At 49.2% G+C, this 21,652-nt stretch overlaps 1 protein-coding gene and 7 non-coding genes across 8 annotated transcripts; 4 read left to right on the top strand and 4 right to left on the bottom strand.

Moving 5' to 3' along the window:
* Positions 1–66: 66 nt before the first annotated feature.
* TRNAK-UUU (transfer RNA lysine (anticodon UUU)) lies at positions 67–139 on the top strand. The gene has a single exon. It is a non-coding gene; the product is annotated as a tRNA-Lys (tRNA).
* A 577-nt stretch (positions 140–716) lies between these two features.
* Positions 717–788, top strand: TRNAQ-CUG (transfer RNA glutamine (anticodon CUG)). The gene has a single exon. It is a non-coding gene; the product is annotated as a tRNA-Gln (tRNA).
* A 433-nt stretch (positions 789–1,221) lies between these two features.
* TRNAL-UAG (transfer RNA leucine (anticodon UAG)) lies at positions 1,222–1,303 on the bottom strand. Its single transcript has one exon. It is a non-coding gene; the product is annotated as a tRNA-Leu (tRNA).
* Positions 1,304–1,814: 511 nt separating this feature from the next.
* Positions 1,815–1,901, top strand: TRNAR-UCU (transfer RNA arginine (anticodon UCU)). The gene is given in 2 exon segments: positions 1,815–1,851; positions 1,866–1,901. It is a non-coding gene; the product is annotated as a tRNA-Arg (tRNA).
* Positions 1,902–2,447: 546 nt separating this feature from the next.
* On the bottom strand, positions 2,448–4,988 carry HES7 (hes family bHLH transcription factor 7). Its single transcript, XM_060134722.1, has 4 exons — positions 4,912–4,988; positions 3,884–3,979; positions 3,226–3,313; positions 2,448–2,896 (listed from the first exon to the last, which is right to left on the bottom strand). Exons 1-4 carry the CDS (start codon positions 4,951–4,953, stop codon positions 2,448–2,450), a joined length of 675 nt encoding a protein of 224 aa, XP_059990705.1. The 5' UTR covers positions 4,954–4,988.
* Positions 4,989–6,671: 1,683 nt separating this feature from the next.
* Positions 6,672–6,742, top strand: TRNAG-GCC (transfer RNA glycine (anticodon GCC)). Its single transcript has one exon. It is a non-coding gene; the product is annotated as a tRNA-Gly (tRNA).
* A 14,340-nt stretch (positions 6,743–21,082) lies between these two features.
* Positions 21,083–21,164, bottom strand: TRNAS-CGA (transfer RNA serine (anticodon CGA)). The gene has a single exon. It is a non-coding gene; the product is annotated as a tRNA-Ser (tRNA).
* Positions 21,165–21,565: 401 nt separating this feature from the next.
* Positions 21,566–21,639, bottom strand: TRNAT-AGU (transfer RNA threonine (anticodon AGU)). Its single transcript has one exon. It is a non-coding gene; the product is annotated as a tRNA-Thr (tRNA).
* Positions 21,640–21,652: the final 13 nt, after the last annotated feature.

The following is a 21,652-nucleotide window of genomic DNA, read 5'->3' as shown; positions in this document are numbered from 1 at the left end:
CGCTTATCCTCAGCATTTTCGTAAATGCGAAACTCTTATAGGAAGTAGAAGGGCTTGTTGAGCAGAGCCCGGATAGCTCAGTCGGTAGAGCATCAGACTTTTAATCTGAGGGTCCAGGGTTCAAGTCCCTGTTCGGGCGTCTGCCCTTTTTCTCCACCGGTACATGAAAATCTTTAGAATATTTTTGAGTAAATAATTGTATTCATTCAAACATAACAGAGGAAAAGAGTAACGCAAATATTGCTGCCTGGTGTTAAGAGGGAACGGTATTAAGTGCGTCAGGGTATTTTTCAGAAGGCAGAACGAATGACAGTGGAGGGAGAGCGGAGATGTTTTAGAGCAGTGCATATGCGAGCCATACATGCGAATTTAAATTTTCTAGGAGCCACACATTAAAAAGAGTACAAAGAAATAGGTGAAATTTTTTGAAATTAATTTTAATAACATTTTACTTAACCCATTATATCCTAAATCTTATTTTATCATGTAATCAATATTTTTAAATTATTAATGAAATTTTAACCATTTTTTGTACTAATTACAGTGTGTATTTTATACTTACAGCACATTTAAATTCATATTTCAGGTGCTCGATAGCGGTATCCACCCTAATCCGACAACTCTTTTTTTGTCTTCTATGAATGGCAAAGTATGTAAAGGCACAGAATAGGAAGTACAATAATATATATACTGTCAGAAGCTTTTCTTAGGGAATGGGTTCCATGGTGTAATGGTTAGCACTCTGGACTCTGAATCCAGCGATCCGAGTTCAAATCTCGGTGGAACCTTTCCTTTTTCGTTTTCACTCAATACCAATGTTCTATTATATTATTCATTAGCTTCATGTATGATATTCTCTTATGTTCTGAAAGGATCTGGAAAGAAAATTAAACTAGGGTCTTACCTTCTGAGCTTTTCAGGCTAGGTAATTCGAGCCCGTAGCACACCGTCAGGAGAACATACAGTAAGTCACTTAAATATATAGCAAGTTGCACTAATTTTGATAGGAATGTTATTTGACGACATGTTAAAGTGGAGATCGATTATGAAGGTCCGAGGTTTCTTTGGCAGTTTCCATTATGTATTGGTTTGGGGCTGGGAGGCAGACCTAAGTTCTGTCTGGAATACACGTTGGTGAGACCGCTACCAGGAGTTCTCATAAAAGTAAGTAATTTACTTTATGAATTAAAGAGTGCTTAAGCCTCGAGAAAAACTCTGGTCTGGCAGCGGTGGGATTCGAACCCACGCCTCCGAAGAGACTGGAGCCTAAATCCAGCGCCTTAGACCGCTCGGCCACGCTACCTGCGTGGGGGAAACCTTTCCTCGCAGTCTTCCTAAGAGACTAGAAAGGAGGAGTGGAGCTACAAATAGTTCTGCTAAATTGGCTGGTCTTCTTTGGCAACTATCGAGATTCCTTCGGAGAGCGGAGCAGCAGATGGGAAGGCAGAGAGACCAGAAGAAACAGAGACACACAGAAAATTTCCAACAAAACAAGTTTATTCTTATGGGTGGGGCCACATCTGGGAGTGGGATGCGCCTGGACTGGAAGCATCCCCCAAGCGGGCAGCTGGAGCTCTGTACTCGCTCGCTCATATTCAGTTGCGCTGTCTCCCAGTTTCTTCCACCCCTATGCTCCCGCACTCCCACCTGGCTCACGTGCTTTGCGCACGCTACCTCTTCCAGGCAAGCCTCTGAGGTCCAAACCACGCGCTTTTGTCACACGCCCCGCCCAATTCCCTCACAACCCTCCCCCTCCCCCCGCCCCTTTCCCATTCTAGTACCCGTAAGCCGTCAGACGCCGCCGCCCGCCAGGTGGCTCTGTGGCGCAATGGATAGCGCATTGGACTTCTAGTGACGAAAGAGCGATTCAAAGGTTGTGGGTTCGAATCCCACCAGAGTCGATTTTATTTTATTTTATTTTTTTCCCTTTCCTCTTTATCCGGCTTTTTCTTAAAGGCTCCCATCCCTTCTCCCCCATCCTATCTCACTGTTTTCCATCTGGTTTCATGTTCCAACCTCAGCCTCCGCTCTGCTCTTCTTTACTTACCTGTCTGCCCCGGGTCTTGGGCCAAGGAGAGCAGGACTGGGGGGGGGGGCGGGAGACAGAAGGGGAGGGAAAGTGGGCGTGGACGCCGAGATAAAGGCAGGCCCCTGGCTCGGGGACACACGGGGATTTAATAACCACTTTATTCCATGCACTAGGGACTGGGGAAGGGACTGGGGCTGGGCCGGGGGCAGAGAGGGTACAATCCTAGACGCAAAGGGGGCAGGGAGAAGGGACAGGAACCAGGGAAATATATATTTATATAGACACTCTAATATAGACCACATCTCACCCGCGCGCTGCGAACGCGCGCCCCGCCGCCCTCCCCAACACCTCCTCACCCCAACGCCCGGGTCCCTCTGCTGCGCTCGGGCTGGAGTCCCCACCCCCACCCCCCCAAAGCTCAGGGCCAAGGTCTCCAGAAAGCGGGCGGCGGGGCCTTGGGCGCCCCGTCTTGTCTGTGAGGCGGCGGCGGCGGCGGCGGCGGCAGCAGTCCGGTGAGGGGGGCCGGCGCGCCGGAATCCCTGGCTCGGGGGGAGCAGGGGGACGGGGACCATGCGCAGCGCGGGCTAGGGAGGCCCTTGTGCACTGGGGGGCGCTGGTGCAGCGCGGGGCCGGGCGCTGGGGCGGCGGGGTCCAGCGGTGGGCGCGGCGCTTGGGGCCTCGGATCTACCGGTTCCGGCCGGGGCGGCTTGGGGCGCAGGTAACCTTGCAGCGCGGAGAAGAGCTGGGCTCGGGCGGCCGGGCTGGCGTCGTGCGCGAAGGCCGCCAGGCGAAGCAGGCACTCGCGGAAGCCGGACAAGTAGCAGCTGGCGAGCGCCTCGGCGTCCTGGGCTGGGGACCGGGGAACACCTGAAGCCGCGGCAGCGGGTACGGCCGGCGGGAGGACGGGAGGGCAGGGCAGGGGTCCCAGAAGGGGGTGGGGAAGGGGCGGGGCGCAGAGATGCCGAGGCCGGACAGGCGCACAGACAGAGTCAGGAAGCCAGATGGACCGACAGAGGGAGAAAATGAGGGAGACACAGAGACAGACACGCGCGGGTGTTATTATTAACCTCGCCTCGGAGCGGAGCATGCCACACCCCAAGCCCACCGTCCACCACAGGGTCCGCCCCATCTACCCCGGCCCGGGCCCCAGTGAATTCTCCCCTCCCTCCCTCCGCTGCCCCACCCCCGCGCTGTACCCGGGGGCTCCACCCGGCTTCGCTCCCTCAAGTAGCCCACGGCGAACTCCAGTATCTCTGCTTTCTCCAGCTTCGGGTTCCGGAGGTTCTACAGATGGGAGGGGAGGGCGCAGAGACAGAAAGGGGTGGGGAGAGAGGGGGAAAGTGGCAGGGGGAAGAAGGGAGGGGGGGATGCGGGAGCTGGGGGTGCCCCTGGATCGCGTTTGTGCGCGGACCACAGAGCGCGCTACCGAATGTGGAGTGGAGATGACCAAGAATGGTCCTGGCCCACCCTGAGACGAAACTGTCCAACCCGAGGAGATGAAACCAACCCACAGTGTGAGGAGCGGATTTGAACAGAAAACCCGGGGAATGAAATTAACCACCCTGCTGGCTATCTCGGGGAGTGTGGGGGAGGAGGAGGGAGAATTTACAGACCCAAAGGTTGAAACTGACCCCCGGGAATGAAATTTACAGAGCCGGGTGTGAAACTTACAGACCCGAGGGGTGGCGATGAAGATCGCGTTCTGAGAGCGAGAGGGGGTCTGGGATGGGATTCGAAGGGTCAGGATGCCTTGGGGCCAGGGTCGCCAAAGCAGCATATGTCCCCACCCAAGTGGGAAACCCTGAGACAGGAGGACGGAATGCTTGGGAGTCCGATGATGGCGGAAGAACTGACCTGGTCTCGGGTCCGCTCCAGCAGCAGCAGCCTCAGTTCTTCCAGGCTGCGGTTGATGCGGTCCCGGCGCCGCTTCTCCACAAGCGGCTTCAGCATCTGCGACCAGCAGGAAAGGGAGAGCGGGCCGACCCGACCGAGACTCAGCGCGGCCGCGCAGGCGTCGGAATCCCGCCGCTGGGATAGTCCGGCCTCCACCTCTTCCCCAAGACGCCAGAGAACCTAAGGCCGGACCCATTCGATCCCTCTCCGCTCCCCCTCCCAACGCCCCTAGGGTCAATTTCTGTAGCTCGCCTCCTCTCCCGGGTCTTCTGCATTCTCCTCTCTCATTCTTGTCCTCCCTCCTCCCCTCTCTGTGTCTCTCCTCCTCCTCTTTTCTCTCTACGTCTCCGTCTCGTGCAGTCTTTCTCTGTCTCAGTGGAGAACTTTGGGGGCCCTCTTTGCGCCCAGACACGTGGGCCGCAAGGCGGCGGGCTGAGTTGGTGGCCCTGAGTGTAGAAAGGGAGATACCCAGAGCGACCGCGCCCCCTCTTCTCCCACTAACCCGCCTGTGCGGTCACCCTTCTCCGTTGGTTCTAAGATCTTCCACCTGGGCTCGGGCCTCTGGAACCAATGCCCTCCAGACCTTCTCTTACAAGGCTGCATTGGCCCAGCTCCGGCTCACAGCCCGCATGGAGCAAGGGCCTATCCTCTCCGCTTTTTGTTTCCACTCTCGTCCCTTAGCTCTGTGCTCCTCCTGCTTATTTTACTCGGACTCTGACCCCCGCCCAAGCCCGCCAGGCCGCAAGGTGTCAACTGCCATTACCTACGCCCCAGACCTCTGCTTCTGCCGCCCACCCAGTGCCAGCTCTGACGCTAACCCCTTCTCCATACTTCGCAGCTTCCTCCCCAGCTCCTGGCTCCTCGGGTTCCCCGCGCACCTCTCCCCCTTCCAGCCCTGCATCTCCAGCCTCTTCTCTGACTTTCGGTCTCAGGGACCCTGTCCCCTGACCAGCCCAGGGACCTCTGCTTCCTCCTCTCCCGCCTCTCACCTTGGGGCTGTCCCTATTCTCGGCTCGATCCCGGGTGACCATTGCTCCTCCGGACCCTTGTGTGGACCGAGTCCCCGCTCTCCCTGAGCCTTATATCTCGCAGGCTCCCGAGTAGGGGGTGGTAAAGACCCGGACCCGCCCCTTCGGCACCTGGCTCCTGCCCGACTCTACCCTGGGCACGAGGCTCCCGGAAAGGGGAGGAGCACAAGGGGGAGGGGTACGAGTGGAACTGGCCTGGAGTGTGGGAAATGAGAGGCCAGTGCAGCACCGGCTGTTTAAGGACCATAAGGCTGTATAATGAGGCGGGACCCAGCTGAAGGGAGGAGGTAATTAGGAGAAGAGAGAGTTTGAGTAGTTTGGGGATAGAACTCAGGAGTGGAGTTCAGAGTTCCCCCCCCCCGTTCACTATTTCAGCTTTCTTGGGAGCTCACTGTACTCCCCACTAACCCTGAAATCGAAAAGTTAGCATCCCTCAGCCCCTAGGCTGGATCCTATACATCTTTCCCCAAAATTCACCTCCTACTTGAGATAATGAGCCACCTGAGTGTGCTGGCTGGATCCGTTTATTCAACTGGGACTTTGCAGGTGGAAGAGAAGCTCTGTTCAATCTAAGTCAGTCATATTCAGTTCCCCAATATCTGCGTATTCATTGTGCCCACTGGGCACTGGTCTAGGCTGGGACCGATCGTACTGAGATATGGTCTGGAGGCCCAGTTTATTCCTGCAAGTTTCAGTAGAAAACGCTTATGTGTTGTCAAGTAGCTATTTTAGAAGCACAGTGAATTAGGTGCTCTGGGAAAGGGTCATCGTGAGGGACGGCTGGACTGGGGTGGGGGAAGCCTCATGGAAGAGGAAGCAAGGCTTTGAAGCACGGGTGGAGAGATCTTTCCACTTAGAAGTATTTGATTCAAAACTAATTATAGGAGATTCAGAGGTGCGGCTGCCAGGACACCTGATACAAGTGAGCTCGTGTTGCTTGCTCCTGGGGATCCCTCGTGATTATGGGGGGGACAAGGAGAAGGCAGTTTTCTTAAAAAGATAAGAAAGGGAACAAAAAAGGGATCAACACCCACCTCAAACCAAGAGTATGCCACTCTGCAGAATGATGCGTGAGACTTGCAGACTTCAAGACAAAGTGCCTGAGAAGATAAAATCAGAGATTTAACGGGACAGCAAGAATGCCAGGGACAAGGACACAGAATGACACGGTGGCGTTGCAGACCGAGTCAGAAGATAGCTGCGGAGTCAGAGACGGATGGGGCTCCTCCGAGCCCTCCCAGCGCCCGTCCACAGCTTGGTTTTTTCACGGAGCCTGCCTTGCCAAAGTCCGAGCCAGGGGAACACAGACCTTGGGGAGGGCGCTCCCATTTGGAATCAGGGAACCCAGCACATCCCACCTCCCCCTACCTGAGCCAAATGGGAGCGCAGATGTGTGGCCGCAGAACCCCCCGCTGCCCCCCTCCTTGGGAACCTGGGCTGGGCTGAGTTTTTCTCACCTGCACGCGAGGCTCGGGGCCCCCGGCGGCAGTTCGCACCCGGGTGTGGGGCCGCCCCTGGCCATATGGGGCGACTTTATGGCCGGGTGACCGGATCCAGGCGGGAGGAAGGATGGCCTGGCGCTCCACCCATGTCAACTATTGGGACCGTTTCTCTGCGAAGACCCTGGCTATAAAGCCTTCCTGGCCATAAAGCCTCCCTGGCCGTAGTCGCCTCGACTCCTTACAAACTGAGTTGGATCTACCGAAGCTCAACTTTCACTTGCATTGGTGGTTCAGTGGTAGAATTCTCGCCTGCCACGCGGGAGGCCCGGGTTCGATTCCCGGCCAATGCATCGTCTGACTTTTCGTCCTTTCTCCAAAGATGTCTTTTCTGATGTATCTGAAAGGCATCTTTAAGATTTCTACCAAATATTAATATTAATACTTAGATTTTTTACTCTGTAGCAGAGTTTGAGGCGCCGGATCCAGCCCCTGATTTCGAACGTCCTCACACTCCCATCCTCCCAGCCTGGGGTTCCGGCTGTCCACACCCCTCCCTCCGCCCCCTGCCCGCACCTCCGCAGGCGTGACCCTGAGAAAGGACCCGGCGCTGGGATCCCTGCCCCGGGGGTCCTCTCAGCCCTCCGCGGGGGAGGGGCGAGGTCCTCCGCCCCTTGAGCTCTAAGGCCCAGTTGCTCTTCTTTCCTTTTCTCTTCCTCGCTCTCTGTTTCTGTTCTCTGGAGCCCGCCTTCTTTCTCTCTAAGTCCACGGTCACGGCCTTTTTGTCCCGCCTTCTATCGGCGTCTCTGTCTCTTGCACATTCTTTCCAGGTATCTTCACAACGGCTACGCTGGGTCTCTCTGGGTCTTCTGTGGTCTCTGTATCTCTGGCTCCGGGTCTCTCCGGCCTCTGCATCCCTTTCCACGTCTGCGTCTCGATCTCTGGGATCGTGTCTCCAGGACTCTGTCCCCTGCCGGCCCTCTGTGCTCCCACGCTCCGGCCATCCCCTGGGAAGCTCGCTCACACCTCCAGGTTCCTGCCACTCCGCGCCCGCCCCTTCCCGGCCGCTTTGATCCCGCACGCGTCGGGCCGGCGGCCGGCCGGGCTCCAGACAGCTGCCGCGGCCACTTGTGAGCGGGGGCGGGGTGGCCCGGGCTCCCGGGCTCCCGCGCTCCCGGGCTCCCAGGCTCCCGGGCTCGGGCGCTGGTTTTCCGCCGTCTTCCCCCGCGCTCGCGCCCCTCCTCCGGGCACAGTCTCTGGCTGCTGCCCGGGCTGCCACGGGCCCGCCTCTCTAGTTCGCTGAGTCTGGTCCCTCTCGGTCCCTCTCTCCGGAGCTCGCCCCGGGTCTGGGTCTCTGCCTCTGGATCCTGTCTCCTATCTCTTCCAGCTCCATCTGGGCCTCATCTTCCTGCTTCATCTGGGATAGGCTTGGGGTCTTTCTTTTTCGTCTCTGGATTGTGTCAGTGACTGGGCATGCTCTCTTCTCAACTCTAAGGCGTGACAGTGGCCCCCAGAAGGAAACTCTACAACTGTCTGGGCATCTGTATGTCGGTGTGCACAGCCGCTGTGCTCAGTCACGAAGCCGCTATTTATGGAGGGCCTCTTGTGCACCAAGTGTTGTTAGGCATTGAGGGTGCCTTGGACCTGGGCTCTCCTTACATTTACATTATGGTGGGGGCGGGGAGGAGACAGAAAATAAGTAAGAAAGCAGAAAATAATCTAAGATGGTTATGAGGGTGGGGCCAGGGACAACCGGTCGTGGCAATGACTTGAGAGTGAAGGGCTGCTTTACTCTGGGTGATCACGTAATAGGGAAGAACCTTTGTGTTCTGTTACAACTTAATCACTAAAGGGATGTTGCCTATAATCTTAAATTACACGTAATGGCCTGTCTCTGGGAACCCTGCCTCCCAGGTAATGAGCATTAAGATAAAATACCTTTATTAGCTCACAGGAAACATCCTGACCAGGCCCACCTGTGCAGGAAGGAAGACATTGACACATCCCTTCTGGAGGCTGACCAGAACCAAGAAATGTTTGACTTTACTCCCTCCCCTTTTGGTATAAAAGAAGCTGAATTCTAACTCAGGCAAGATGGTTCTTTGGGACAGAAGTCCCCCATCTTCTTGGTCAGCTGGCTTTCCAAGTAAAGTAGCTATTCCTTGCCCCCAACAACTCATCTCTTGATTTATCGGCTTGTGGCAGTGAGCAGTAGGGGCTTCGACTTGGTGAGCAAGCCTCGCTGCTGCTCACGGCCAGCTGACCCTGGTTGAGGAATTCTCGGGTAAGGCCCTAGCAGCTGCCAGGACCACTCGTCCTGAGGATCTGCCCTTCAAAATTCCCCAAAGCAGCACCGACTGCCCCAGCACTTGGCAGGCAGAGCAAGGAATCCACGTTTGGGAGCTAACGGGCTCTATACTGTAGGGTAAGTCACTCCGGTGTGTACAGCGGGAAACTTTATTTCCTCTATATTTGGGGGGTTTTGTCTGGAATAAGCCAATTTGTTTTGTATTTGAGTGGGGGTGCCTTGTTGGAGAGAGGAAAGAGTTGTTGAACTTTTACCTAATTTGTGAACCGGTTCGTTTGTTTCTTTGGATGCTAGCCTTTGTGTGTGCCATTTGTGTTTTGTTTGTCTTGCATTTCTGTATTTAAAAATGGGGAAATGTTTCAACTATCCCTAAAGAAAGTTCTCTGAGGCATGTTTTGATAAATGATCGGATTACAGCCAAGAACCCATGAGTGGGACGAATATATTTTATTGAAACAATGTGTGGCCACAGTACCTGTTAGGATCTCCAGAAGGGGTTTAGGCACGGTTATCTTGGGACCCTGTGCACCATGTACTGCTACCCTTGCTGTGTTAATTATGTCATTTGTGGTCTCCTGTGTCGTTGGTATATGTAAAATCCCAAGACCAAACTTGAGGATTTATTTAGGATTTTCTGTTGTCCCTTGGGTTTTTCATTTCATTTTGTTTGGTACTGTTTCTCCATTTACAACCAAATCAATTTTGCGATAGTTAGAGCTTTTACTGATGTCAAATGGAGGAAAGGAACAACAGGAAAAAAAAAAAAAAGAAGTCTGTGGGACTTTCCCAGAGAGAAGAGAAGGGTTCCACTTGGTTCCTAAAATCACCAAAAGCCCCATCCCAGAATTCAGCCTGGTTGGTTGATGCCAAAGCAAAAAGGCATCCTTTTGATGGTTAGAAGTGATCAATTGCATTTATGATTTTATGGTGGCTATTCTGTGAGAAAGCAGGGAAGAATAATGAAATCCTTTATGTGTAAGCATTTGTGCTATTACATCAGGGAAAATGAAAAAAGGAAGGGAATGAGAGCGAGAATATGTTGCTGCAAACCTTAACTCCTCCAGCCAAGCAAGCTGTCTTAGCTGCTCTGATCATTATGCCAATATATCCACTCCTTCCACCACCTTGCACTCCTATCCAGCCCCACTTCCTGACACTGGGGCTCAGGACTTCCCCTCCTCATAGGGATCCATTAGAAAATCCTGTGTTTGTTAGTTTCTGGGGCACAGGGACTTGGTCTGGTATTGTCACATAAGACCCAACTGGGCGCCCAGTTCGGGCCAGAGGGTACTCCCGGGGCGAGGCGATTTCCCTTATGCGGTTATCTCTTAGGGGGCCTGAATGCCGGCTGGCGGGGCTTCTCAGGCTTGTTTAATTGGAAAGATTTCAACCCTACTTCACAAGGAGGATCCTTTACACCTGAAGCCCACTTGGCAGCCCCCACAGCTGAACCCAGTTGGGACCCCAGCGAGGGAAGAAGGCCCTTATTAGAGCACTGCTTCTTCGTGCACCTTGGCAGGGCTTTGAAAATGGGAACCAAAGCAAAAGGGTTTGAACAAAATTCAAGAAATTCAGCAAAACAAATGAAGAACTCTCGGAATTTTTAGAAGGGATTTATCAGGCCTACAAACATCGTACTAGTGGAGACCCCGAGGCCCCTGAAAATATTAGAATGGTAAAGTTGACGTTTCGGGGGGCGAAGTGCCTCAGATATCAGGAGAGAGCTGCAAAGGTGAGATGGTGCTTGATTGAACCCTTCTCAGCTGGTAGATGTCGTTCCCTGATGAACACTTTAAAAGCAACAACAGAAGAAAGAAGATGCAGAAGGAAATGCCACTTCTTTTGGCATAGTGGCGTTGGATTCCCAGAAGGCGAGTAACCTGAGAAGAAGTAAGCCCCCACTGGGGAAGGAACAACGTGCTTACTGTCAGGAGGAAGAACGTTGGAAAACAGATTGCCCTAGGTTAAAACAGAAGAAGAGGGTTTCCCTGGTGGTGCAGTGGTTGAGAGTCCACCTGCCGATGCAGGGGACACGGGTTCGTGCCCCGGTCCGGGAAGATCCCACATGCCGCGGAGCAGCTGGGCTCGTGAGCCATGGCCGCTGAGCCTGCGCATCGGAGCCTGCGCATCGGAGCCTGTGCTCCGCAACGGGAGAGGCCACAACAGTGAGAGGCCCGAGTACCGCAATTAAAAAAAAAAAAAAAGTAAATTAAAACAGAAGAAGAAACGATAAAAGAAGACAGCCTCTCGCATGGCAGAAAGAGAGGAACACTCTGATGAATGAAGAGGCCCAGGGACTCCCTTGGACTTGAGGTACCCAATTCCAATTTCCCCACAGGAGTCCCGGGTAAAATCGACAGTGGGAAATGAGCTGATTAACCTTCTGATAGACCTCACCCTGAAGTTTTTTCACCACGACAGCTTGACGTCAGTCCCATCAGAACAGGCTTTAAGCCTACAGATGGCGCTCATAGTTAGGTTACTTTGTGGCTTCAATTTCTATTGGAAAAAGTGTCCACTTCGTTGCTGGTGCCCCTCGGACAAATAGTACTGACCGGATAGTACTGTACAGTGTTAATGAGAATGACAGTGTCGCAGTTATTCAGTCTCACGGGGGTAACCAGATTGGCTCCTAAGTTGGTAGTGTGCGGAGTTCAGTCGATGTGGATAAAGACACATTACTGCACCAACATACACAGATGACCTAAAGAAAGAGGAGGGAAGAGTCTAGCTGTTCTCTACCACAAAGGGCGTTTTGAATTGGCACCAATTTCTGGAAGGCCCCAAGGGTGTTGAAAATGCTCGGTTTGGTTCAGCAGTCGCAGCTCTTTCAGATGTCAGCGTGGATGGCTTTCATGACGTGATCATTGGTTCACTTTTGGAAAATCAGAACTCAGGAGCTGTGTACATCTACCATGGTCGTGAGGGCAGTGTTTGCATGAGGTATTCCCAGAAAATCTTGGGATCTGTGGGAGCCTTTAGGAGCCATCTTCAGTACTTTGGGAGATCCCTGGATGGCCATGGAGATTTAAATGGGGATTCTATCACCGATGTGTCCATTGGTGTCTTTGGACAGGTCGTTGCCCTCTGGTCACAGAGTATTGCTAATGCTTCCTTCACACCAGAAAAAAATCACTTTGCTCAGCAAGAATGCTGAGATAAACCTCAAATTCTCTACTTCTGTGCGAAGTTTACACCTACTAAGCAAAACAATCCAGTGGCCACTTTATATAACATCACAATTGATGCAGACCAATAAATAAACCTCTGTGGGTTTATTTAAAGAACATAACCAACGGTGTTTGCAGAAGACCATGATAGTAAATCAAGCACAGAGTTGCTCTGAGTACGTCATCCACCTAGAGCCCTATGATGCTGTCAGCTCTCTGGATCTGTGTGTGAACATCAATCCGGAAAAACCCTGGCACTAGCCCTGAAGCCTACTCGGGGACGGCCAAGAACTTCAGTATCTCTTTCTATCAACAGAAGGGAAAAAAAAAAGAAAAGAAATCATACACTAAAAAGGAACATCATTAATATATGTCGAGAGACTAATTTAACTTGGGATAAGGCCTTGCCAGTTGCCCTGCTCACAGAAGCAGGCTTAAATTAAGCCCCTTTGAAATATTGTGTGATAGGCCATTCCAGGTGTCTGCCCAGCAGGAGAATCTATAAATGCTCTAAAAGACCTAGCATTTGCCAATTATGTAAAAACGCTGGGCACTGTACTCATCTCTGTTCATGTGTTTGGGGGTCAGAGCCGGAGGGTAAACATGGAGGAGCCATTGGAAGTTAGATGGCTTTTAATGCCATGAGACTGGAGTGCCTAGGGAGAGAGTGTGGAGAGAGAAGAGAAGGAGCGTGGAGCACCCCAACGCTTCGAGGTCAGGTTGAGGAGGAAGACTTGTCAAAGGGATGTAGGATTAGAGAAGTAGCAAAAAAGCCAAGTGACCTGAAGACCAAGAAAAGAGAGTGTGTGAAGGAGGGAGCCGTCAGTTCTAGCTAAGCTGCTGGGAGGTCAAGTAAGAAGGGAGCTAAGCAACCACCCGGTTTAGCTCTTAGAGATCACAGATGACCTGGGGGGAGAGTGACTCTGTGCGGTCCCACTTGAGTGGGTCGAGGTGAGAATGGGATGTGAAGGCATGCAGACGGTGGCTATAGACACAACTCTGTCAAGCTTTGCTGTGAATGGGGAGGAACATTGTTGGCAGCCGGAGCAGAAGAAAGTGATGAGGGTTGCTAGAGTGTGTTTGATGCTGGTGGGAGTAACTAAGGGTGGGTGGGTGGGTGGGTGGGTAGACTTCGCTACCAGGTGGAGAAATGGGTCTCAGGTAGTAGGGAAGAGTCCTCACCCCGAGGGAGATGGGGAAGACAGGGGGTGTGGGTCACTTAGAGTGTGGGAAGGATGAGGCAGTTTCCCTCCAGTGGTTCCTGTTTTCCCAAAGAATGAATTAATCCTGTGATAAACCATAATGGAAAAGAATATGAAAAAGAATGTGTGTGTATATATATGTGTGTGTGTGTGTGTGTGTGTGTGTGTGTGTGCGTGTGTGTGTGTGACTGAATCACTTAGAAATAGACATAGAAAGTAGCACAACACTGTAAGTCAACTATACTTCAATAAAAGAGAATTTTGAAAGAAAGAATGAATCAAGCTTATTGCTGGAGGAGAGAGAGCTACAGGTCCTTTGAGGAGAAAGAAGGTGTGAAATGTTCATTTTGGGGAGTAGGAAAACAAACCTTCTATGATAGAATAGGATTTCTAGGCAGGTTGAGAGTCCATCTGAGATGTGGAATCAAAAATGACAATTTCAGAGGTGAATGCACCATGAAGCTGATGAAATGTACAATTCAGGACCCCTCACTCAGGCCCCTGGGAGGGTCCCAGCAATGTGCTCACATGGCCATATGCTTCTGTAAAACTTGCCAAAATAAGACACTTTAACTGCAAATGGTAAAGCCCACTGTCTGTTTTCACTCCAGCTTCCCCTCTGTCACCCTTTCCCCCCGCCCACCGCCCCCGGTGTTGGAGTTGCTGTGGGCATTCGAGGGTATGTTAATGGTAATGCAGTTAATGTGGTTCCCAGTCACTCCCACACATAGTTAATCTAGCCCAGTCATCCTGGTGTGGGAATGGCTTCCAGGGAAACTCCTGTCACCTGTGCCCACTCACTAGGCGTCGTGCAGTGAAGGTGCAAAGCCCAAGGGCCCATGTGATGTGAATGCATCCAGTGCTCTTGTCACTATAAGTACATGGGTGGTAGAGGAAAAATGAGGAAAAATGAGATTTGAAATATACAAAGTCAGTAGCCAGTCTGTGGAGAGTATTACAGGGCTATGCAGGCAATTAACTGATACCAATAAGGTATTTTTCTGGACTTTGTAACCTTTGTGTCATTTGCCAGCCTTTTCAGTTTGTAGGTTATGATCTCTTGTTTCACTGTAAATATTTTATCTTCATTGGAGCATAATTGCTTTACACTGTAAATATTACTTTTTGTACCTAGTGTTTTGTTTTGTTTTTTTTTGCGGTACGCAGGCCTCTCACTGTTGTGGCCTCTCCTGCTGCGGAGCACAGGCTCCGGACGCGCAGGCTCAGCGGCCATGGCTCACGGGCCCAGCCGCTCCGCGGCATGTGGGATCTTCCCAAACTGGGACACGAACCCGTGTCCCCTGCATTGGCAGGCGGACTCTCAACCACTGCGCCACCAGGGAAGCCCCTGTACCTAGTTTTATATTATTTTCTTAAAAAGCTCTCACCCCCCAAAACAATTATATACACTTCAGGCTCCCCAAACCTGAGACCAGTTGGCCTGGTTGGGGGATTTTCTGCAGCCATCGCTCCTGTGTAGATGTGGCTGTGAGGGCATCCTCCACACCCATTCCCAGGGTTTCTAAGGCTATGGGTTGGGGGCCTCTGTGGATGGCACGCCTCCATGTCAGCGCAGGCCTGTGTACGTGTCCCTTGTGGTTGTCTGTGTACATGGTGTGTGTATGGGTGTCTGGGCCTCTGGCCTGTTCCTGGCCGCCCTCTCAATACGGGGCAGCGTAAGGGCTTGGGGGAGGGGAGCTCGTGTCCCACACGCGCTGGGGCCCTAGGGAGGCGGGAGGCGGGGAAGGAACTGAGACAGCACAGCTGGCCTAGTGTCGCTGCTTTGCCTCCCCCGCTGTGACGTCTCCCCAGGCCTGGGTTCCGAGGCTCAGCTCCTCCCTCTTTGTTCTTCAAAGAGAAGGCTGGCTTCCTGGGACCCCCTGGGTCCTGGTAGGGGGGAGTTCCTGGAGAGTTGGGACCTGGGGGTTGGGGGTGGGGAAGTAGGAGGCCCAGGCCCCTGGGCCAAGGGAAGAATCAGGATAGAAGACCTCTATAGAGCCCCAAACAAAACAGACAATAATCCCTGCCTTACGGCACATACGTCCTTGTGGGGGAAACAGTCAAAAGCACATCGTACAGAATTTATCATTTCTCAGTTGGTGATAAGTGCTATGGAGAAAAGTGAAGCAAGGAAGAGTGGAGAGTGGGAATTGTGACTTTAGACAGTAAGATTAGGGAAGGACTCACTGAGAAGGTGAAATTTACAGAGGTGAGGGCACAAACAGGGCCACCTGGGGTAAAAGCACTCCAGACAGAGGGACAGGCTGGCTAGTAGGACAACCTGCCAGGCTTGTCAAGGGAACAGAGCAGCAGGGGGCGGAGTGGGGTTGTCTGGAGTGGACGTAGCAGGTGAGATCAGAGCGACAAAGCAGTAGGCTGATTATGTAGAACCTTCTAGGCCATCGCAAGGACTCTGTCACCTCTGAGTGTAATGTGAAGCCATTGGGGGACTTTTTCCCCCCTAGCTTTTTTGTTTTGTTTGTTTTTGGAACTTTTAATTTTTATATAATTTCAAATTTTCAGAAAAGTTACAAAAAAGTACAAGGATTATACATCAACTATTCTTCAATTAAAAAAAAAAGGAAGAAAGTACAAGGAACTCCTGTGTACTCTTTTCTCTGTTAATTGTTCGCGTTTGCTCCGTTTGCTTTATCATTTCTCTCCAAATATAATATAGATATAAAATATTTGTTTTCTGAATCATTTGGGGGTAAATTGAAAATGTCAGGCCCTTTTGCCCAAGTTACTCAGTGTGTTTTCTGAGAATGAGGACATTTGTAGTAATAATAGTACATAGTAGTACAACTGTCAACGTCAGAATATTAAAATTAATATGATAGTATTATTTAATGCCAGTCCATACTTAAATTTCCTCAAATGTTTCAATTATGTCCTTTATAGCCCTTTTTTCCCAATCCAGGATTCCATCCAGGATCCCACACTGCATTTAGTTGTTCTGTCTGTTCAGTTTCATTTAATCTGGAAGATTCTTGATCTTCAGTTTTTTTTATATATATCCTGGAATTAAAAAAAATTATGGAAGTATAGTTGATTCACAATGTTGTGTTAACTTCTGCTGTACAGCAAAGTGACTCACTTATGTGTATTCTTTTTCATATTCTTTTCCATTATGGTTTATCACAGGATACTGAATATAGTTCCCTGTGCTATACAGTAGGACCTTGTTGTTTAGCATCCTATATATAATAGTTTGCATCTACTAATCCCAAACTCCCAATCCTTCCCTCCCCACCTCTCCTCCCACTTGGCAACCACAAATCTGTTAGAGAACAGATTTGTGAGTCTGTTTCTGTTTCATAGATATGTTCATTTGTGTTGTATTTTAGGGTCCACATATAAGTAATGTCATATGGTATTTGTCTTTCTCTTTTTGACTTACTTCACTTAGTATGATAGTCTCTAGGTCCATCTGTGTTGCTGCAAATGGCATTATTTCATTGTTTTTGATGGCTGAGTAATATTCCATTGTGTATACACACATCTTCTTTATCCATTCATCTGTCGATGGACATTTAGATTGTTTCCATGTCTTGGCTATTGTAAATAGTGCTGCTGTGAACATAGGGGTGCATGCCTATGGAGTGGGATATACTCCTGGTATATGCCAGGAGTGGGATTGCTAGATCATATGGCAACTCTATTTTTAGTTTCTTGAGGAACCTCCATACTGTTTTCCATAGTGGCTGCACCAATTTACACTCCCACCAACAGTGTAAGAGGGTTCCCTTTTCTCCACACCCTCTCCAGCATTTATTATTTGCAGACTTTTTAATGATGGGCATTCTGACCGGTGTGAGGTGGTACCTCATTGTAGTTTTGACTTGCATTTCTCTAGTAATTAGCGATGATGAGCATTTTTTCATGTGCCTGTTGGCCATCTGTATGTCTATTTAGGTCTTCTGCCCATTTTTCGATTGGTTTTGTTGTTGTTGTTGTTGTTGTTGAATTGTATGAGTTGTTTGTGTATTTTGGAACTTAAGCCCTTGTCAGTCACATCATTTGCAAATATTTTCTCCCAGTCCGCAGGTTGTCTTTTTGTTTATGGCTTCCTTTGCTGTGCAAAAGCTTGTAGGTTTGACTAGGTCCCATTTATTTATTTATTTATTTATTTATTTATTTATTTGCGGTACGCGGGCCTCTCACTGTTGTGGCCTCTCCCGTTGCGGAGCACAGGCTCCGGACGCGCAGGCTCAGTGGCCATGGCTCACGGGCCCCGCCGCTCCGCGCATGTGGGATCCTCCCGGACCGGGGCACGAACCCGTGTAGCCTGCATCGGCAGGCGGACTCTCAATCACTGCGCCACCAGGGAAGCCCCCATTTATTTATTTATACTGATATGAACTTTGGATTCTTACTTGATTCAGTGCATTATTTATTTTAATGCTCAGATTGTCCAAGATTTAGCCAGTGGAAGCCCCTTTAGCCACAGCCCCTAGCTGCTGTGTCTTTTTGATATACACCCAATATTTCTGAGCACTTCTTTACTTTCTGGTGAAACAAAATGTTCTAAGATCATTTTGTAATTCCCCAGCTGCAGCCCTAGAGACACCCTTTTCTCCAAGGAGTGCTGGTTCATTTTAGTAGAAAATGGTATTTAGTAACCAAGATCTGAGCACTTGGTGTGTTTATCACTACTTGTGTGTCATTCCTTTTAGGCTCCCTCAGCAGACAGAGCTAGGAAATATAGGTGAATGTATACATTGTGTATGTGCATACATTTCCTTATATTACATTTCCTTCCTTAACTATACACATTAAAACCATGAATTCATATTTATACCCTACTGAGAGATTTTAAAGAGAGGAACGACAGAATCTGATTTATGTTTTAAAAGGATCACTTTGCCCAGTGTGTTCAGAGTAGACTGTAAGGGAACAAGGAACAAGAGTGGAAGCAAGGAAATAATTTAGGGGCTATTGCAATAATCTGGGTGAGAGATGAGGGTGGCATGGACCAAGGTGTAGTATTGAAGTGTAGTAACAAAGAGTCAAATTTTTTACCTATTTTAAATAAGAAATTGTTGACTGATTTGATGTGGACTGTGTGTGTGTGAGAGAAAGGGAGATGAATCAGAGATGATTCTAAGGTTTCTGGTCTGGCTAACTGAAGAAATGGAATTTCCATTTACTGAGATGGAAAGACTACAGGTGAAGCAGTTTTGGGGGAGATGACCAGAAGTTTGGTTGGGACATTTTAAGTTTGTGATTCCTTATTAGATATCCAAGTAGAAACAATAAGTGGGCAATAGGATATATGCATCTGTAATGCAGGGAAGAGTTTCGGAGCTAGAAATGAAAATTGGGGATGCGTTAATGTAATGTAGGTTCATATTTTAAACCATGAGCCTGGAGATCATCAAGGGAATGAATACAGATAGAGAAGAGAAGAGGCTAGAAAATTGAGCCTTGGAAACACCTCAACATTTAGAGATCCAGGAGATGACGAACTAGCAAAGGCATCTGTGAATGAATTGTTAACGAAGTGGAAGGAATATAAGAAGAGTGTGGTGTCCTAGAAGGCAAGTGAAGAAAGCGTTTCTAAGCAGGGAGAGTAAGCATCTGTGTCAACTGCTGCTCAGTAGTGATCAATGGATTTAGCAATGTGATGGTCATTTTGTACGTTAACAAAAGCAGTTTTGTTGGGGGCAGGTGCAGGGTTGGGGGCACCTGATTAGAGAGGGTTCAAAGGAAAGTGGAAAGATGGTATTGGAAACAGTGGGCATAAGAGAAGTTGTTTTGCTGTAGAGGGGAACAGAGGAACGTAGTGGTAGCTGGAGGGGAGTTGTGGGGTTAAGATGGCGTTTGTTGTCTTGCATGTTCTAAATTGAGATAAACTTCATTATGTTTGTAGCCTGGTGGGAATAATCCAGTTAGAAAAGGGGGAAATTGATGGTAAAGAAAGAAAACAGAGCAATGTCCTTGAGTGGGCCAGAGGGAACGGGAGATCTAGTTGGTGTGGGGGTTGGCCTTAGTTAGGTGGAAGGGTTCATCTACAGTTAGGAGGAAGGGGAATAGCATGTGGTCACAGACTCAGGTAGGTAGGCAGGTGCGATTGCCGATGTCAGTAGGAAAATTTCTTCGGAATGCCTTTTTTTAAATTGAAGTATAGTTGATTTATAGTGTTATGTTAGCTTCAGGTGTACAGCACACTGATTCAGTGAATACATATACATTTTTTTCAGATTCTCTTCCCTTATAGCTTATTACAAAATATTGAGTATAGTTCCCTGTGCTATACAGTAGGTCCTTGTTGGGTATCTATTTTATGTATAGTAGTGTGTATATGTTAATCCCAAACTCCTAATTTATTCCCCTACTTCTGCTTTGGTAGCCATAAGCTTGTTTTCTATGACTATGGGTCTATTTCTGTTTTGTAAATAAGTTCATTTGTTTTGTTTTGGTTTTGTTTTGTTTTTAGGTTCCACATATAAGCCATATCGTATAATATTTGTCTTTGTCTGGCTTACTTCACTTAATATGGTAATCTCTAGGTCCATCCATGTTGCTGCAAATGGCATGATTTCATTCTTTTTTATGGCTAATATTTCTACTGTGTATATATATATATATATATATATATATATATATACCACATCTTCTTTATCCATTCATCTGTCGATGGACATTTAGGTTGCTTCCATGTCTTGGCTATTGTAAATAGTGCTGCTGTGAACATAGGGGTGCATGTATCTTTGCAAATTAAAGTTTTCTCCGGATAAATGCCCAGGAGTGGGATTGCTGGATCATATGGTAGCTCTACTTATAGTATTTTGAGGAACCTCCATACTGATCTCCATAGTGGCTGCACCAATTTACATTCCCACCAACAGTGCAGGAGGGTTCCTTTTTCTTCACACCCTCTCCAGCATTTATTATTTGTCGACTTTTTGATGATGGCCATTCTGACCAGGGTGAGGTGATACTTCATTGTAGTTTTCATTTGCATTTCCCTAAATTAGCGATATGGAGCATTTTTTCATGTGCCTGTTGGCACATGTATGTCTTCTCTGGAGGAATGTCCATTTAGATCTTCTGCCCATTTTTTGCTTGGGTTGTTTGAACTGAACTGTATGAGCTGTTTGTATATTTTGGAAATTAATCCCTTGTTGGTCGCATCATTTGCAGATATTTCTCCCGTTCTGTAGGTTCTTTTTATTCTGTTTATGGTTTCCTTTGTTGTGCAAAAGCTTTTAAGTTTAATTAGGTCCCATTTGTTTATTTTTGTTTTTATTTCCGTTACTCTAGGGGACGGATCCAAAAAGATATTGCTGCAATTTATGTCCAAGAGTGTTCTCCCTGTTTTCCTCTAGAGTCTTATAGTCTCCGGCCTTACATTTAGGTCTTTAATCCATTTTGAGTTTATTTTTGTATATGGTGTTAGAGAATGTTCTAATTTCATTCTTTTACATGTAGCTGTTCAGTTTTCCCAGCAGCACTTATTGAAGAGACTTTTTTCCATTGTATATCTTTGCATCCTTTGTCATAGATTAGTTGACCATAGGTGCGTGGGTTTATCTCTGGGCTTTTATCCTGTTCCATTGATCTATATGTCTGTTTTTGTGCCAGTACCATAGTGTTTTGATTACCGAATGCCTTTTGAACACAGTGAAACAGGAAGTAAAGCTGAAGGAGGATGAAGGGATTCGTGGTTTGATGTGAAAAGGAATGAAAGAGTCGTATAGGAGAGATGGAGGGGAAATGGATGGGGAAATGTGATATGATTGCTAATAGCACTGAGAAAACACCTGAGTTTGGAGTTATGAATTCAAATTGGCAGTTAAAACGGCTTTTTGCTTGATATAACCTTTGGAGGAGGAGTAGAAGCAGGAATCTGAGGCCCGCAAGAGGGCGCTCGTGGACAGGTCCTGGGTGGCTGAGTCCCTGAGAGTCTTGGAATAAAATTGGGATCTGCTCCAGGGAAAGACAGCACTGGAAAAACAAGTTGCTTTCTTCAGCGGAGGCGGCAGTAGTATTCATTCCCAAAACTACTGACGCTGTGAGCAGGATTCGAACCTGCGCGGGGAGACCCCATTGGATTTCGAGTCCAACGCCTTAACCACTCGGCCATCACAGCCGCCTGCGGACTGGGGCCTGCGGAACTATAGCTGCCTATTAACACGCCCGCCTCTTGCGAGCGCTGTCTTGATGTCAGTGCGCGTGCGCTTATGAGGCAACGGCCCTACAGAAGCGGCGACTTTCCAGTTCTCTCTCCCTGCCCCGAGCCACAGTACAAAATGGGCCCAACCGTTCCCACACCGTTGAAGGCAGACAAAGGGATGCCGCTACACCCTGGTTCTTGACAGCTGGGGTCAGCCTCCAAAGTCGCACTAAAAGTGCACAGGGAGGGAGCCTCAAGTAGCAATGGGATGGCTGGTAAGAAGAATAATCCTTCCATATGTACTACAGAGAGGCGCCCTGTCAAAGTCTGGAAATGTGTCCCCTTCGCAGCAATAATATACTAGAGTCAACCGTCCCAGGCACCGCTGGGATTCGAACCCAGGATCTCCTGTTTACTAGACAGGCGCTTTAACCAGCTAAGCCACGGCGCCGTTGGGTGGGTTG

The sequence above is a fragment of the Lagenorhynchus albirostris genome, chromosome 20 (genome assembly GCF_949774975.1).
Source record: "Lagenorhynchus albirostris chromosome 20, mLagAlb1.1, whole genome shotgun sequence".
NCBI lineage: Eukaryota > Metazoa > Chordata > Mammalia > Artiodactyla > Delphinidae > Lagenorhynchus > Lagenorhynchus albirostris.
The sequence above is the reverse complement of the archived record's forward strand: the minus strand, read 5'-3'. Positions and strand labels throughout refer to the sequence as shown.